This window comes from Barbus barbus, assembly GCF_936440315.1.
Source record: "Barbus barbus genome assembly, chromosome: 4".
Taxonomy (NCBI): domain Eukaryota; kingdom Metazoa; phylum Chordata; class Actinopteri; order Cypriniformes; family Cyprinidae; genus Barbus; species Barbus barbus.
This window is the reverse complement of record NC_136732.1, coordinates 18292559-18311745: the sequence shown is the minus strand read 5'-3', so window position 1 is coordinate 18311745 and position 19187 is coordinate 18292559. Positions and strand designations below refer to the sequence as shown.

At 36.4% G+C, this 19187-nt stretch overlaps 1 protein-coding gene across 1 annotated transcript in view; it reads right to left on the bottom strand.

The window, feature by feature from the left end:
* LOC306868706 (voltage-dependent T-type calcium channel subunit alpha-1H-like) overlaps positions 1-19187 on the bottom strand; it is a gene marked incomplete at its 5' end in the record, with an annotated part of 138804 nt that overhangs the window by 68711 nt on the left and 50906 nt on the right. Inside the window, 6 exons of the mRNA XM_079414997.1 lie at positions 530-622; positions 3079-3379; positions 4631-4790; positions 11944-12041; positions 12389-12522; positions 15073-15184. Of these exons, the coding sequence (XP_079271123.1) occupies positions 530-622; positions 3079-3379; positions 4631-4790; positions 11944-12041; positions 12389-12522; positions 15073-15184 (898 nt within the window). The remainder of the gene's footprint in view (positions 1-529; positions 623-3078; positions 3380-4630; positions 4791-11943; positions 12042-12388; positions 12523-15072; positions 15185-19187) is intronic.

Genomic DNA, 19187 nt, shown 5'->3' with positions numbered 1-19187 from the left:
CCATCCTTGCTGAATACAAATATGAATTAAAATTAATTAAATTTGATCTACCCCAAACTTTTAAATGGTAGTGTATTTTTAGGTATATTTTTCCTAAATTCAGGAATCAAGCTGTAATTTGAAAGGCATTCTCAATTCTGAATTTTAAATATGGCACACTGACAAACAGATCTATTTCTAATGTCACCTATATAAATTTACTGTACGTATATTTTATTTTATATTTAACAAATGTATAGAGCAGGGCTGAGGGCTATATTTCCTTGAATACCAGATCTGTCTGAATTGTAATTCGGTAAATTCCACTTCCTGTAATTCCAATTTAAATTCCTGAGGGATGTAGCACTTCATTTTAAACCCATAAATTGAATTAAAGAGTGAATAATGTTTGACCCTGATATTAAGTTCTCAGAAATGACTCTGCATGTTGCACTTGCCTGCTGGTGCAGTTATGCTGCTGCTCTACTCATGTATGCGGTGTGTGAAACAGGCTGAAAACATTAAATACTTTCAATTAGAGTATACTTACTATAATAAGCAATATAAAATATATAAAATTGTAAAAGGAGTGGGCATCCATAACGTAATACATGATGTCCACCCATCCTTCCAAAGTAATAACCTGCAAAAACAGAAGAGAAATTGAGATCAAATGAAGATAAAATGCTGTGAGACAGAAGATCCAAATGATCATTATCTTGATCTTGGCCAAGAAGAATAGCAGTCTCAGGTGCTTGGCTCACATTTCTAACTGTGCAGATGGCCGGTGGCTCAAACACTGAGTTTTGAGAGTTCGTCTGGGGAATGAAAAGCCTCGCAAGTTTAGCATATTGTTTTTCTGCAGGTTTTTGAATAATAAATGATAAATGAGTTAAACATTCAAATGTAGAGCACTGCTAATGCGCCTTAACCTGGAGTAAAGTTTCAAACAATTAGCTTAGTTTAGACACTCAGATCAAAGACGTCTCTAATTTGTATCTTGAACACAAAGTATTAGACACTAAAGCTCTCTTGTAATTGTACTGCTTCTTCCCATCATCTACGGATTCTTTTTGAAAAGTTTAGGAGATAAAACTCTCCATTGAACACAAAGTACTAATAACATAAATCAGACAGAAATACAGCAGAGTCTTACAGTTCATGGCACAGAGTGATGCCAGAGGTTTTATTGTTAGTTTGATCGCAGTAAAAGTAGTAGAGCAGGGTTAAGTCTGTTAGCATTAAGTCATTTGTTTTGGAAGCCCTGCGCCTGCAGCACTGCATTTCATTCTCATCCAGCTGTATCATTTAGCATTAGACCTCATGTTTGAACCCCAGTTCTTTCTATGCTGTTTACTAGATTCATTGTCTGCTTCTAGAAAATAGACATTTTGGTATTTAAAGAGATACATTTCTGTTGTTAACATACAAACAAAAAACACGAGTCTTCTTTTTCGATTTCCGCAGTGCATCCACACAGTTGGCTTTAAAACTGCTGATTCAAAACTTATCCACATTTACATTTTGTTAATGCAACTACTGCTAGACACACATTTTTAAATGATTTATTATGGATTTATTTTACAGCCATATAAAGCATAATTTTAAGATATCGCTTAAGAGTCCAGTTGGGTTTAGTTTTTTAACGGATGTCAGACTAACAAAAACTTGCGAGTTGGATTGTTTTCAGCTGGTTACAAACTATAAATACCGTTTTGTGGCTTTTTAATGTGTCGTGACAGATCGCTGTAGCATCTCAGTTCAAGCGGCACATTAACTGATCATCTCTTCCTCTTTACTAATTATAGTGCAAAATAAACATGAATGAACATCAGAAGGTATTTTGTTTCAACCATGGAAAGACGTCAGTACACCGTTTTTCAAGTTCAAGTCCACCGACATTAATCTACTCTCCTGTCTGATTTGTTTGTCGGACAAAAATGGCAGATTTGGCATAATGACTGATCAGATCACCTGTCAATCAAACACCCGGCGAAGGGTCAATTAACTACTATTTTCAAACTTTTAACATAATTTAAAAAATTACCTGATCTGAAATTATCCACAAAAATATTCTGATTTCATTTCAAACATGCTTCTCACCAAGTACATTAAATTATTACAAAAGGCTAATAATTTGTGTAGAAAATGACATAAATTTTCACAAAATAATTGTTTAATTATGATACACTAAAATATTATTAACAAAAGCTATATTTTTATAATGTATTTTCTTTTTTTAAGACTGAAAGTCTGGATCTGGGACAGCTTAAAAAGGAATAAAAAAATATGCATACCATGGCATGGTATAAAGTTTCCATTTTGTAGTAACCGCTATAGAACAAAAAGAAAAAAGGTCTAGCTGACCAAAAAAGTGCCAATAGGTGAAGACACATTATTTTAGAATAACCTGCTCCCGGAGGTGTCGTCTTAGGAGTACAATCCAAGTCCTATTAAGATCTAATGTTGACACAGGTGAAAACCCTGCAGGCTGTCTTTTATAATTGCATATCTTGTACCATTATTATATCCCAGCCAAAAGGGACACCACGTGACTGATCCACTTTTAACGATTGGACAAATGAGACCAACACTCATTTCCAACAGAATGGAGCACAGGTCTCATTGTATGTAGGGCATGACTGCGCATATTAAATACACTTAAACAGGGTTTGTACCACTAGTCCGTCTGTGGTGATTCAACTCTGCTGATGAGGATTGATTGAAAGTACAGACGAGTTAATATGCGACGAGAAGCTTTATCTGTTCTGATTTAATTTCCACAGGCTGCGATATAAGATATCACATTCCCATCGAAAAATCTCATCACTTTGCAGAGCTCCTCCCGAGCAAGGGCCAGAAATTACTAAAACAGACATTTGCTCAGAGAAGATTCAATTATTTGGTGTGGTTGGGGCGTGCTTAACAAGACTTTGTCCTTTCAAGATGAAAATCCTCATCTATCTTTGGAATAACTTGGGCCTTTGACTTTAGGGAAAAGAACAATGATGCATACTAATGCATTTCCGTACCCCAGCGCTCAACAAAAAGACCATCAGCGACATCTGGATTACAAACAACATTCCAAGAGGAACTTACCTGGAATATCGCAATCCAGGCATATCCAATATTATCGAAGTTCACTGCCCCTTTGTGCGGGTTGAGCTCCCCGGGCTTACACTCACTGTAAAACTGGTTCCAGTTAACACAGCTGCTGTTGCCTGTCCCATACGGGCCAGAGTAGGCAGATGTATTTAAAGTGCACTCAGCACTCTTCTTGAGGGGGGGCACCTGACGACAGCGCAGCATGCCGTTGTCCTTATTGGAGGAGCAGATGAAGGGGTTGTCCTCACCTTCTTCATTCATGTAGTATGGACTCATGTGTGACAGATTATAAAGACTGTGGAAACACATGGAAAACAATGTGGAATATATGGCATTTACTTACTAAAACAGACACACATTATATGCTCAGAGACCACACAGCGTCTTCCTTATCTCTACATGAGTCATTTACATGAGAGGACCCCCCGTGACTGTGTCAAGGTCAGTATTGTCTTAAAATACCAGATAATTTGATGGCCCTTTTTATGACAAGGCAAGGATGATGTAAAATGTCAAGTGGTGCCACTCCCCTAAAACTGGATATCTATAAATTTCTATTAATCTTTTTTTGAAAATAATGATATTAATGTAAACACTCACATGTACTCAAGACGTGAGGAAATTACAGTTTATTATGGTTACACCACATGACATTATTCTTTATTTAGGGTCATTCAATTTAAGTTTGAAAATGGTACAAATGTTTTTGAAAACCAAGAATATGTTTTAAACTAGTTTTTTAAAGATGTTTCCTTTTCTTTATCATGGAAACTCTTACTCATCATTGATCCATCTGTCTAATATGTTATAATCAGGTCAGAATTTAGTTTTAAAGGGAAATTTCACAACTGGGGTACCTGGAGCCCCCAGCAAAATTTAATTCAAAACAGAACATGATGGTTAAACATTTTTTATTAAAACAACAAATATCAAAGAGAGCCACAGTGAGTTTGGGAATATCATGCCACAAATGGTACTGCTAAGTGACACAAAAAATTAAATCAACTGTATGTATGTAAACAAGGCTGATCCAGGTCAATATAATGTAATACAATTTTATACTCAATAAAATAACTTTCATAAAAACACTTCAATGGGGGCATTTCACTGGCTCATATTTCTAAATACCTGGCAGGTGAAAATGTTGTTGCTCTAGCATCAAAACACATGCATTCTGAGAGCAGTAATTTGTCCCTTTACATCAAAATATATGACTTATAATTCAACTCATTTTGATGACTGCAGTCTGCACTTATCAAAGCCTCTCAAGGCTTTTTTTCATTTAATATGCTTTTACCCATATACCTTTGTTGGAGGTGTGTGTACCTTCAGAGCTCGAGGACCAATGCTCAACACTGATTTTATGCCAAGGTGCAATGTTCTGTTTACAAGACTGTCAGCAGCTGAAATGCCATTGCTTCTGGCAACAGTTGGCTGCCACTTTGGATCATATCAGCAGCTCTGACATGCTCCCAGCGGAGAGAGGGTAAAGGAGGAGAAGAGGGGAAGAAAGCTGCCAGTTAGATAAGAGCAGGACTGTACTTACGCTTTCATGTTATCTGGCATGAAACACCGATTCCTAAGAAGTCCAGCCCACAGCTGCACCCCGACAATGCCAAATATAAAGAAGACAAAAAAGCACAGCAGGAGGACGTTGCCTAACATAGGCAGAGTATCAAGAAGCAGAGTCACCAGTATCCTCATACCTGAAATACAGAAAAACAGACGTAATACTGTTATCGTCGTTATGTGATTACTACAGGTCCTTTTCAAAAAATTAGCATATTGTGATAAAGTTCATTATTTTCTGTAATGTACTGATAAACATTAGACTTTCATATATTTTAGATTCATTACAACACAACTGAAGTAGTTCAAGCCTTTTATTGTTTTAATATTGATGATTTTGGCATACAGCTCATGAAAACCCAAAATTCCTATCTCAAAAAATTAGCATATCATGAAAAGGTTCTCTAAACGAGCTATTAACCTAATCATCTGAATCAACTAATTAACTCTAAACACCTGCAAAAGATTCCTGAGGCTTTTAAAAACTCCCAGCCTGGTTCATTACTCAAAACCGCAATCATGGGTAAGACTGCCGACCTGACTGCTGTCCAGAAGGCCATCATTGACACCCTCAAGCAAGAGGGTAAGACACAGAAAGAAATTTCTGAACGAATAGGCTGTTCCCAGAGTGCTGTATCAAGGCACCTCAGTGGGAAGTCTGTGGGAAGGAAAAAGTGTGGCAGAAAACGCAGCACAACGAGAAGAGGTGACCGGACCCTGAAGAAGATTGTGGAGAAGGACCGATTCCAGACCCTGGGGGACCTACGGAAGCAGTGGACTGAGTCTGGAGTAGAAACATCCAGAGCCACCGTGTACAGGCGTGTGCAGGAAATGGGCTACAGGTGCCGCATTCCCCAGGTCAAGCCACTTTTGAACAGAGAAGCAGCACTGGACTGTTGCTCAGTGGTCCAAAGTACTTTTTTCGGATGAAAGCAAATTTTGCATGTCATTCGGAAATCAAGGTGCCAGAGTCTGGAGGAAGACTGGGGAGAGGGAAATGCCAAAATGCCTGAAGTCCAGTGTCAAGTACCCACAGTCAGTGATGCTGGTGTTGGTCCACTGTGTTTTATCAAGGGCAGGGTCAATGCAGCTAGCTATCAGGAGATTTTGGAGCACTTCATGCTTCCATCTGCTGAAAAGCTTTATGGAGATGAAGATTTCATTTTTCAGCACGACCTGGCACCTGCTCACAGTGCCAAAACCACTGGTAAATGGTTTCCTGACCATGGTATTACTGTGCTCAATTGGCCTGCCAACTCTCCTGACCTGAACCCCATAGAGAATCTGTGGGATATTGTGAAGAGAAAGTTGAGAGACGCAAGACCCAACACTCTGGATGAGCTTAAGGCCGCTATCGAAGCATCCTGGACCTCCATAACACCTCAGCAGTGCCACATTGCCTCCATGCTACGCCGCATTGAAGCAGTCATTTCTGCAAAAGGATTCCCGACCAAGTATTGAGTGCATAAATGAACATAATGGCCATTCTTTTATTGGTCGGATGAAATATGCTAATTTTTTGAGATGGGAATTTTGGGTTTTCATGAGCTGTATGCCAAAATCATCAATATTAAAACAATAAAAGGCTTGAACTACTTCAGTTGTGTTGTAATGAATCTAAAATATATGAAAGTCTAATGTTTATCAGTACATTACAGAAAATAATGAACTTTATCACAATATGCTAATTTTTTGAAAAGGACCTGTATATACACTGCGTTTTTTGGGGGGTTTGCATAACATGCTTATTTTTTTAATTACCAGTATAAATACCTGACAGACAAATATATGGATTAATGAGATAATATTTTAAGATTATCATACTTGACTGATAATTGTTGACCAATAACGGTGTTGTATTTGTATTAGAATCTACCAATTGCCAAGTTGACATAGACATTTTCATAACATATTTGAAGGAATTTTCAGAAAGAGAAAGAAAGACAGATAGAAAGAAAAACAAGTTTTCAACTTCGCAGGAGACAAATACTGAAATGTGAATTACTTGAAAGTACATAAAACATGTTAGACCAACAGAATTCCCCAAATTAGTCAATATATCTCAGATACTTTTGCTTTTTAAGGTGATAGTGCTTTCATAAACAAAGAGAACACAGTTCATTTCAGATATTAAGTGTCCTTTGGCTACCAAAACCATAGATCAGTTTTGGTTCCTTAATTGAAAATTTGTTGAACAAAAAAATCTGTAGTTGCCTTGATTAATTTGTTGTCAGAATTAGTCATTTAGCATTTAGTGAATGAACAAATTAAAATTGACAAACTAATCTTACTTAAGGCAAATTGTACGACAGTAGTTGAGAAAACCCCAAAATCTGAATAAATCAAGTTACATCGACTCTTTAAGTTTTCTTAAGAATTCCTTTTAGCAGTGTATATAGTGAAATGGCAAATCTTAGGTTATAGAACGACACCTTTAACCCAAATCGGTCCCACTTGTCATAATGCTTGACAGAGCACAGAAATTGCATAATTTAAAAAGGACTGCTGATGGACCACAGGGATTGAGTCAGACTTTAATAGAAAAATAAGACTTAAACCACTGAACAAATACCCATTCCCATTATCTCTCACTGCAGGTTTCCACTACCACTGATACAAGCTAACCACCACTCAGAACACCATAACAACCATACAGCAAGACCCTAGAAACCACATAGCAATGTGCTAACAATCACTCAGACCACTTTATCAACCACCCAACAAGGCCCTGACAACAGCCTACAGTAGCATTGTGGAAGCAAGGTTCACACAGGCATGAAACCCTCATATTTTGAGTGGATAAAGAATTCTAGTGTTCAACTGAGAACTACCATAATAGGAAAAGCTTAATGAATGTGTTTCACATGCTAATATAAACTCACATCAGAACTTTCAACAAGTTAAAAATGATAGTATTCTAAAGAATACAAATATGGCTGTCAAAATGATCTCATTATTGTATGTGATTCAATGAATTAGACTACTAATGCTGTTATTTTTAACAGTTAACACATTAAATCTGACTATAACTGCTTTATACTTTTCAATGGTATTGCTAAAAACAACTCTTTGCACTCTTTTTTGCTAGAATATATTAATATTGATTAAAAAAGTATTATCGTGAATCAATATAAAAATTATAAATGTTTATATTTAAATTATAAAATATTCCTGGCTGTAGAAGTGAAATGTCATTTGGACAAGAATTAACGAGAAGACCATCAGAGGCAACCCAGGATAACTGTAAAAAAGTGTCTGTGGCAACATTTGTGCAAAATGATATTTCGTTGCTTGGGCTAACGAGCAAGTTTACTATACCAATGTATCAGTTTACAAATTGTGCCAGGAAACAAGTCTTCATTCATTTTTCATCTACCCTTGTAATCATAATTCGTGTGAAAAGGAATACATGTTGCTGGTGTTTTATTGCCACCAGTGTTTGTTTCAGCTGAAAATTTAGCAAAAATGTAGGTAGAAGCATGTTTTCCAATGAGCCTATGTTGGTAGAGGGCAGCAGGAAAGAATTTTTCTAAATTCTATAAAGCATGTGACAGGGTGTGGGGAGTCCATAAAGTTATTTTATTATTTAAAGATATACAGATTTTGATTGAATTCAGTGTTTGCATTTCCTGTTTTTTAATCAGTTTGAGGAAAATCGAATTTGCTATAAAATCGCTATGCATTTTTGTGAGATTACGTGAAATGCATCGCAAAAATATTTTAATCAATTGGTAGTCTTAGAAAACAAACCAAAGAGCAAAATAACAGTCATGGATGCATATGTAAATCAGCGGTGTCACTGTCACATGGCTTAGTGATCAAGACAGACCGGTGTGAACTGTGTTCAATGACATACTAAAACTGTCAGAATGGATAAGCCTGAGAGCATCAGCGTTCAGAATATCTCAAGCAGAATGAATGCCTTGTTACATACAGATACTCATACTTATTTCAGATTAATCAGTCCTTTCCATAACTCTGCTTTCTTGAGGCGACACAACAATGGCGAAAAACACTGCAAAAGCATAAAAACATCAGCAAACATCGTGAGAAGTGCCCCCAGAGAGGAGTGATGCATCCGGTGGATCCGAGTGACTAATGTGTTTGAGGTGGGTGTGTGAGGCTGATGTAATTAAAGTGTAGGATATGGAGAGAAGACGCCTTAAATGGGCCTGTCTGAGTGTGGATATCCCCTCGATGGCCTGCATCCCTCCCACCAAAGACAGTGTGGAGCCACAGCATCGCTCGGACATTTTAATGAGCCCCCTAGAGATACGTGTGGTCACATAGTGGAAGTGGATGAAGATACTCGCTCTTGTGTAAACAGATAGATGAGAGATAGAGAATCACTCTGCCAAACATTTCTAGCTTGGTATTTGAATTACAGCTTCAGGTGTGAAATGGCATGTCAGCAATAACAAAATAACATAGACGCACACATACACTCCAACTAACATCCACAATTCACTCCAGAGAATCGTAATATCATTCCATACTAAAAGCACTTCTGCTGGCGGCAACACTCCACCGAGACAAATAAATCACGATATCTCGTCCTCCATCTGGCCAACAGCAGAGTCATTAAAGCTGATGTGGTGGAGCAGACTTACTCATACTTTAAATCTCCAACTCGCTCCAGGGGTGTGTCTCAATCCATCTCCTAGTTTAGTAGTAAGTGCACTAATCAGGGAATCTGCCATTTCTACACTCTAAAAAAAAGCTGGGTTAAATACAGCCCAGTGCTGTGTAAATATTAGACAGAACACATGCTGGGTTGTTTTCAACCAACAGTTGGTTTAAATGTTTAACCCTACCTTCTGGGCAGTAACCTAATCGCTGGGTTTGTCCATATTTTACCCAGCGCTGGGTTGTATTTAACCCAACATTTTTTTAGAGTGTATGGCTGTCGAAATTCACTGATGCACTAAAATGTTTGCTCTCCAAAAATGCTACAAAACAAATGAGAAATTCACTTCATACACTTCTATATACTCTACCTACATCTACATATACAAATCTATGTACATATACTGTGTATGTTTTCAAGAAATTAGTACTTTGATTCAGCAAAGATTCATTAAATCGAACAAAAGAGAAAGTAAAGACATTTATAATTTTACAAAACATTTAGATTTCAAATATTAGGGAATGCTTTTATTTTGTTTCTGCAAACATATTAAGCAGCACAACTGTTTTTAACATTGATAATAATAAAATGTATTTCTTGAGTATTTCTTCACAAAATCAGCATATTAGAATCATTTCTAAAGGATCGTGTGACACTGAAGACTGTAATAATGGCCAGCACAGAAATAACTTACAATTGAAAATGTATTGCAATAGAAAACATTAATTTACAACGTTACTGTTTACTGTATTATTAATCAAATGCAGAAAGAAAGAACAAACGTTTTGAGCAGACCTTTGTCTGTATAGAAATCTGTTGACAGTAATGAGAGGGGAGACTATGGTAACTTTATATGGCCATTTGACTTATGAGACACGTTAACTCATTGTTTTTCTTATAGAAAAGGATCTAGAGATCAAATATAATTGTCAGTTCACCATACAAAGGCTCATTACTGGAAGAAATATGCCTCTCTCAGTTTGTGGGACATGTTCTGCTGGGTAATTTATGGACTAGTGTGTTCTGTAAGTTGTCTTTCCTGCACACAGTCTCATCACGTGATTGGCTGAGACAATCTCTGCTTCACAAGTCATAGATCAGGCAGCTGTTTTCTCCTTTCATCACAGATGAAAGGACACATAATAACATCTTTTGAGTGGCAGGCAACATCCACAACTAAAGATCAAGCAACCTTTAGGTTGTTGAAGCTGGTTTTTGGAACATAGTAGCTGGTTTGATGCCGGCAAGAAAATTTTGAATTTTTTTTTCCTGGAAATGTACGATTTGAAATATGCCACATTTTAAGCCAATCCGCTGATCCGTAATTGACATGTGACTAATCGTGAGAATATTCAATGGATCCCCAGCAGCTCAGCCAATGTGACATAGTTGACTTAAAGGGGCCATGAACTGCCTTTGTTTTTTTATTTTGTACTGTTCTCTGAGGTCCACTCAGGATGTTCTCGGGATTTTTACATCAAAAACATATACACATTTAATTGAAAAGTAATAGGCTATTTTCTGTCCTGTTTTAACGCACTCATCAGAAAGCTCTGTTTGAATAGACTTGGCAAATTGTAGACTCAGAAGTAAACGCCCATTGCTGTGACTGGCTAATAGTTGTGTATGTTTGACAGCGTACATCCTTCACAGATTGGATGCTGTGATTTAGGTTAAAAATGCATAAACACTCAGTACATATCAAAAGATCTGTAAGAAGAGACAAAGCAATAGTGATCAAGTAATGAAAATAGTAACTCACACTTGTATGGTGCGACATCGGATCCAATATAGTCAGGACATCATTGTCTTTTAGTTTCAATCTTTCTGAAAATCCTGCATCGAATTGTGCTCTTGTCATACCTACTATGTGCGGTCGTGCGCAAATTGGGGGGGCGGGGCTAAACAGGCAGTGATTTAGAAGCAGGTGTTGACCTTCTGTCTTTTTGGCAGATTGGCTTCAATATACTGTAAGATGTTTTTAGACTAACGAGAAAGTTCTGAGTTCTGACACTTAGCACAATGACCTTCTGTTTTTGTGAAAAGATCAAGGGATTTCATTTTGATTTCTCAGTTCATGACCCCTTTACCCTGGTTGATAAATATGTTTAATCCTTGTGCTATGTTGAAAACCCTATAGCACTTTTGTTTTCATTTTTGACCGGGAAGTGTGGCTTTGTTCCATTTATCACAAGATAAAAGCATTTCAAAATAAAATTCCTGTTTAAAAGGACAATCGTGTGATAAACGGTGCTAATTTTTTAAGATCAATGAGGCCTATGATCAATCAGTTCCAAAAAGAAATACAAAATCTGTCCTAACTGAAAGAAATCAAGCTGCCAGATTGAATCCAATATATGGTGATAATAGCATAACGAGAATTTTATAAACTTTTTTGTAGGTTGGTCATTATTGACTGTGAACACCACAAGTGTAACAAGGTGGAAAATATTTTTGGAAGTTATACACTGTGTGAACAAGGTCAGTTTTAGCCAAGCTTTAGCCCAGTGAGATAACATTATTTTTTGGGAAAAAGAAAATCCTCTCTGGGTCAAAATGACCCGAACACCACCAGAGGCTTAAAGCACATAAACCATCTCAAACCAATTAATCACCAAAAATACCCCATTTTATCTGGATTTCCCAGCATGACAGACACTTACTAGGCACTCTGTTGATGGCTCGCAGGGGCCTGAGCACTCGCACAGTCCGGATGGCTGACAGACTGGCGTTATGACCGTCCAGTGAATACTCCATCATCCTGAAGAAAGCAGAGCAGAGGAAACATAGCAAGCATCAGACACTAAAGGTCAATCTCTATAACCTTTCTTTCTGCCGATCTTACATGAGGATAATGAAAGAAAAGAGGTTTTAAAAGAGAAGTCTTCATGCATTCATCACTCTTGTCAATTTAAAGGTAATTTTAAACAACAAGGGGAATGTTTTTTTAAATGGTAAATGAATCAGCACGCTGGGAAATCTCACAGTAATTCTATTTCCTAATATATGGCGTGTAAATCGAGTGGTGGGTCCCTCTTGACCAGCTTTACCGTGGTGATAATGGTTAAATGCATGAGTGACAAGTGAGAAAAAAGGCGGATTCCTCACCCCGCCATGACAATGAAAAAGTCCAGGCGGTTCCATGTGTCACCAAGATAACACTTTGATCCAAAAATCCCCAGGGCTATCATTTTGATGACCATCTCCACAGCAAAGAAGGCGAAGATGCAGTCATCAAACACCTGTGGACACAGATCACATTAATATAATCACACAGTAGGACAGATTTGACTACATTTACACAATTAAATATCAACAGTGTTGTGAAGGTTACTTTGGAAATGTAATAGGCTACATATTACAAGTTACCTTATTTAAAATGTAATAGGTAGTATAATTTAAATTATATTAAAGTAATGTAACTGATTACATTTGATTACCTTTTGACTACTTTTCTAAATGTCTAACAAATGTTTTCAACTGTTTATCATTTTGAAACATTTAAACCAGGCAGGATAATCCTTACAGTAGTACTCAACACTGATTACTGTCAGACTTTCAGAATCCTTCATCACTCAGATTATATTAATTACATTTTAAAGCACAGCCACCACAAAATCAGACTTTAGCACTTCTTTTTACTTTGAGATTAAATACAGATTTAAAATCATAACAAGAAATCATTTAATAGCTATGATACTGTTTAGTAATAACATGAAACACTGGCATCTAACAATGCCTTGGGAAAAATGTATTTATTTTATTATTTTTTTTAAATAAAGCATATACACAAAATAGGAAGAAAACATTTAAACAGTCAAATAAGCATGTGTCCTAAACTCCTGAAACATCAGTGTCTCATATTTTAGAGCAGTCGATACAATTTGGGAAAGAAATCAATCAAATCCGTATGTGTATGAAAATAATCAGATGTAACCCCCTTTATAATAGTTAAAATTTCAGTAAGTGTAATTTAATTAAATTTTTTTAATTTTAAAACTTTTTTCAGCAACTGTAACAGATTATAGTTACATTTATTTTGTTATTAAATTACGTAACTCCGGTACATGTAACTAGTTACTCCCCAACACTGTATATATGCTTTTGCATTTGCTTCCCTCAATAAATGCTGCTTTCGCTCTCTATTCGCTCTCTTAATCCCTTTTCCCCAAAAAACTAAATCTTAGAAAAATTTGCATTCCCCTAAAAATAAAAAAATTGGCATATTCTTGCAAAATGCTAGTGTTCTCTCTCAAAAGTACTGCTTTTCGACTAGAAAATGTGCATTCCCTCGAAAAACATTGCAGTCTTTTGCAGATGTATCATACCTAAATTTAACTACTACCTTACTAACTATTAATAAGCAGCAAATTAGGAGTTTATTGATTAAAAGTCATAGTTAACAGTGAGAATTGGTCCCCAAACTAAAATGTGACCAATATTTTTGACAAAAGTATTACATTTACCCCAAGAAACCTCGAGTTCACACACAAAAGCATTGAAATATAGATTTTCCTCCCACCTCATATTATTTGCATCACAAATTTTTTTTCAGGTGAATACAAAGTTTTTTGGGTGAATGCAAAATTTTGTATAATTTTTCTTCCTGTCTCTTATTTCCCCATCACTATGTCCATTTATGTGCTCTGTACAGATTCCTGTTCCTGTTCCTGTTCCTGTCGCTGGAAAAATGAAAAATGGGCAGAGAACTTTAAATGTGCATATATAAATTTGGGCACCATTTCAGCAGTTTACAGGGAAAGAGTGAGAAGATCAGCTATGATTCATTTTGTGTAGTATTTTCAGCTCTGGCCTCAGCCGACCCGATCTCCTAAATTCTGCTGATGCTGATGTCAGGTTCTTCTGGACATAAAAATTTCCCACAGTACCATATAAAACCCAGTTCACTTTGGTGGGAGCGTGGGCAGGATTACAGAGAATTACAAAACTACAGAAAAATGCCTCAGTCTCTGATATCTGGCAAAGGTTCCAGTGACCCCTAAACCGGTCCGTGCCACATAACATGGGCGAAACGCCAACTCTGTGCTGAGACAGTCCTAAAAACAGATATCGGACACAAAAATAATAAAATAAACAAATAAAATATAGGACAAGGAATCATTTTAGGACTTTTTAGCACTTGGAGATCTGATCCACACCAATTTTATTTTATTTTTATTGAGATACTATTAATATTTTTTATTCATTTTAAATTATTTTTAGTTATAAATTTAATTAATTACTTTAATATTTTCCATTTTAATCTTACAGTAATTGAGTTATTTTTTTTTACATCTATATATTTTCTTTTTAATATTTTCTTTCACTTCAGTTAATATTTAATTTATTTCTAGTAATGAAACTGTTTTTATGGTTTTAATATCAGATTTACCTTAACTATTACAACTGTGATCCACTCTTAAAATGCATGAATGCCATGCAAACCAACAAAAAATATTTGTTAGCTTTCAAATGATAAAAAGAAACATGGAGCATAGTGGAACATGTGATGAAGCATGCCTAGTATTCTGCAAGTACACCTGCTTGAACTTCATAAATTCACAAAAAAAATCACCTTGAAACTAGTTTGTTTTGAAGTAATGCATCAGAGAAGTGAAATTAGTACTGAGAAAAGCTCTAGCAGCATTTGATGGTTTGATGTTAATGTAATAAAATACCTCCAGTTTGAAGTATTTAAATGCTTTTATGGAATACTGTATTTTGGACTGACGTTTGAAGAAACATTATCACATTACAAGCTTTCTCTCATTGCATAATGGAGCGAGACTTACCTGTAGGACGACACACCACTCAGACTGGCACTTGAGGTCCTCACATGGCTGGAACATGCCCAGAGTCACACAGTTCAACAGAATCACCAGCATGCTCACATGCTCAAACCATGTGCGCAAGAGTCAAGGGAATATATCACAGAGATCATAGAGTCATTGTTTCTGGATGGTGTTCTGTCAATTGCAAAGCGCTGTTACTCCACAAAACATAAAGATATATAAATAATAAACACAAATATTGATTTTGTCTATCCCTTATACTTAGCTCAGAGCAAATGAGTTTAACAATGCAGAGCAAACAAAAAAATTCAAGGACATTATTGCAAAACATTCCTTCCTTCTGAATGAATTTTAATTAAACTTCTAAAACATGATTATTCACAGTCAAAATAAATTAAGTTTTCCTTTTTTTTCTCTTTTAATTTTAGTTGTTAGGTTTCCTCAAGGCCAAAACACAAAAATTTAAATGAAAAAAAAAAAAAAAACATTTGTTAGAGGTCTGGAGGTGTCTTTAAAGTTGATCAAACCACAAGCACTAATGAAAAGAAAGGGTTTAAGCTAAGTTTCAAGAAAAAAAGCTTGCATTTTGTGAAATCAATGTTACACACAGTTTTTGAAAAAGATTCTCATGCTCACAAAGGGTGCATTTATTTGATCAAAAAGTCATTAAAAACATTAATATTGTGAAATATCGTAGCAACATCATTAAAATAACAATTTTCATTACTTTTAAAAGACACAATTTATGAATGCATTTATTCCTTTGATAGCAAAGCTGAATTTACAGCAGTCATTATTTTTTTATCATCTATTCATATGTTGATTTGCTGCTCATTAAACATTTATTATTATTATCAATGTTAAAAACAATTGTAATGCTTAATATTTGTGTGAAGACTATGATTTTCTTTCAGGATTCTTAAATGAATAGAAAGCTCAAAATAACAGCATTTAAAATTATACTATAAATATCTTTCCTGTCACTACCAATCAATTCAATGCATCCTTGCTAAATTAAAGAATTCATTTCTTTCAAAAACAAACAAACTAAAAAAAATTGTATTGACCCCCTACAGCAGTGTATAAGAGGCTCATTTGTAAATGAGCAACAGTAAAACTTTTCCATCATTTTATCACCGGTGGATGGAGGACTGATGCTTAAGACATCAATAAAATATACAGCCATAGCAGCCTTGTCAAGCATCCAAGCAGGGATAAAATGTTCTTCTCACTGCTTAACTGCTGAAATATTTAGAGAGTACAACAGGAACAGGGTTATGTCTGTTTCAGCTGCACGACTATTGGTTCCAGCGCTGTCTGAGATGTCAGATGGCATAAGAGCTGTCAGCAACGAGGCCGAAACAAGCGGCTACTGCCGCTGTCACCAAGCATGACCCATTAGCACCTCTGTCGGCGCTGTCCGAGCAAAGTGTCCATCATGACCAGCGGCCGTCACACATCACGCACGGCACAAATCAGCACCAACAACACCCACAAGCCCTTGCAGATGCCATGTTCTCAAGATCATCTCTAATCATCTGGCCCGACTCATACACAATCTTTAATACATCTGAGCTTAAAACCTTCAAGGAGACAATCAGCTTTCTTAGGGTTGAAATGACAGCCTTGTTACACCAAGGGCTTCGCGAATCATGTTTTATGCAGGTCTGCTCATCTAAATGTGGCAAATGATGGGCACTTGCTATGCAACACACAAATGAGAAATTTGAATAACGCTCATTTCCACAAGCCATCACAGAGCTTTGGATTGTGGGCGTCGTAATGTTGTATTCCCTCACAATGGAGCAGTGACTGAAATCAGGTGCTGATGATGAACCCTGAGGATTTTTAAGTCATCAAGCCTCTGTCGGAGCGTCACAAACAACAAAAAAGGTGTATAGAAGAAAGAACGGAAGGGAAAAAACACTCTAAATCTCTAAAAACACTCTTTGAAGATTTTCTGTTCAGCTAGCACACAATGGAGAAAATTAGGCTTGGACATGATTTCCCAAGATGGACAGTGGCCACCCTGGGGCCGTGATAAATCAGGATGTGGAATGCTTTGATTAGTGTTTCTTAGATGCTGGGCCGAAGATCAAGTCTCAGTCGTGCTTCAAAGCAGACCCAGGTCCCAAATCCCACTTCACAGGCCTTTCTGACTTGCTCAAAGATGTTTAGACTCTCCAGGGAAAGGCGGGAAATGGAGTGGAGTTTAATAAGTTATGCCAGAGGTTAAGAGACCTGAAGGGCACACAGAGCAGTTAGGGTAACTCATGGTGAAAGACACGCTACAGTTCCCACTCACGGTCTACAGTCTGAGCGGCTTAAATTGATAATCTGTCACTTTATAAATAATGGTCTGTTCTCATGAAAGGAACTAGCCAGTTTTCCGGCTCTACGGTCTATCCATCCTCTTAAAAGGTAAATGGAAATGCATTACTACTAAAATAAGATTTTTCCAACCACCAGTCGAGCCAACTGAAGGGGGGAGGCAAAATGTCATGGAAACCCAACCATTGTAAAGACTGAAAAAATTGTTTTCCTTCCATCAGCCTACTCCATCAATATTTCACCATTCTTCTCTTTTACTACATTCTTATATTTAAGTCTGTTGTGATCACCAGTGCTGCATTTATTTGATCAAAAATACAGCAAAAATGCAATATTGTGGAATATTATAATTCAAAATAACATGCTAAAATAGTTTCTAATTGAAAATATTTCAAATACAATTTATTCCTCAGCATCATTACTTCAGTCTAGTGTCACAACTCTTCAGAAATCATTCTAATATGCTGATTTGATGCTTTTAAATAATTATTCTAATTATCAGTTGAAAACAGTTGCTGCTTAATATTATTTGTGGAAACTGATACTTTTTTCTGGATTATTTGTTGAATAAAAAGTTTAAAAGAAGAGTTTATTTTAAATAGATGTAAAAGTCACTTTTGATCAATTTAAAGCGTCCTTGCTGATTAAAAGTATGACATTCTTTAGTTAAAACTGGGCAACAATTTAGTATAGGGACCACTTCTCACTGTTAACTAGTTGCTTATAGCATGCCTATTATTAACATATTGACTGTTTATTAGTACTTATAAAGCACATATTTTGCATGACTATATTCTATATCCCTAATCCTACCCAATACCTAAACTTAACAACTACCTTACTAACTATTAATAAGCAGTAATTAGTTTGAGGCAAAAGTCATGGTTAATAGTTTGTTAATAGTGAAAATTGGACCTTAAAATAAAGTGTGAGCAAAAACTGTATTGCATTCTTATACTAGAGTGCATCTCATCTGACAAAAACCTGTGAAGTGCAAGATAAGTCATCAATAATTCTGGTCCATTTTTCCTTGTAGAGAAATAACAAATGTGCGCTTCTGGCAAAGGTTAATTTTAGCAATTTACATAATGTTATTTTGAGTGATTACACTCTTCTATATGATTGGTCTCTGCCCACATACAGCAATATGATTTAACTGTCTGTGAGTCTGATTCATTTATTGATAATCGTTGTTCATGATATGATGCATTACTCACCGCCATATAGTTTACAAACACTTTCCCTGAATTTTAGCAGCAAGAACTGATTCCTTGTCAAAACTGATTTATTTATTTTTTACCATCAACTGATTTCCTATGTGATCATACTTTCAAAAGCTATGGGTATTAGGCCATCCAGCAGCATGAATGCCTACTAGCGACCAAAAATACAGCGACCTGGTGACCTGCAGTGATAAAACTGCAATCACTGTGAACAGGGCATTACACTATTTTTACTCATTATCTAAACAGCAACAACACAGAAAACTTGGCTCGTCTGAGTTTCTTCACCCAAAGCCTCCAGTTATTGTTTTCAGATCAGCTCTAGTAATGGGGCTTATGGCAGTAATTTATTGGGCTTTCTGCAACATCACAGGAAAGTTGCACGACTTTGATGGCTAGATGGAACGGTGTTTGTGCAAGAGATTGTCTATCCTTGAAGTACTCATCCTGCCAACTAAGTGGGACACAGCCATGGCTGACTGGTTCCTTTATCACGCTCTCTTGTGAACATCTGCCATATGGCTGCATTGTAAAACGTGTCTGTGTGTTAGAACAAACCTT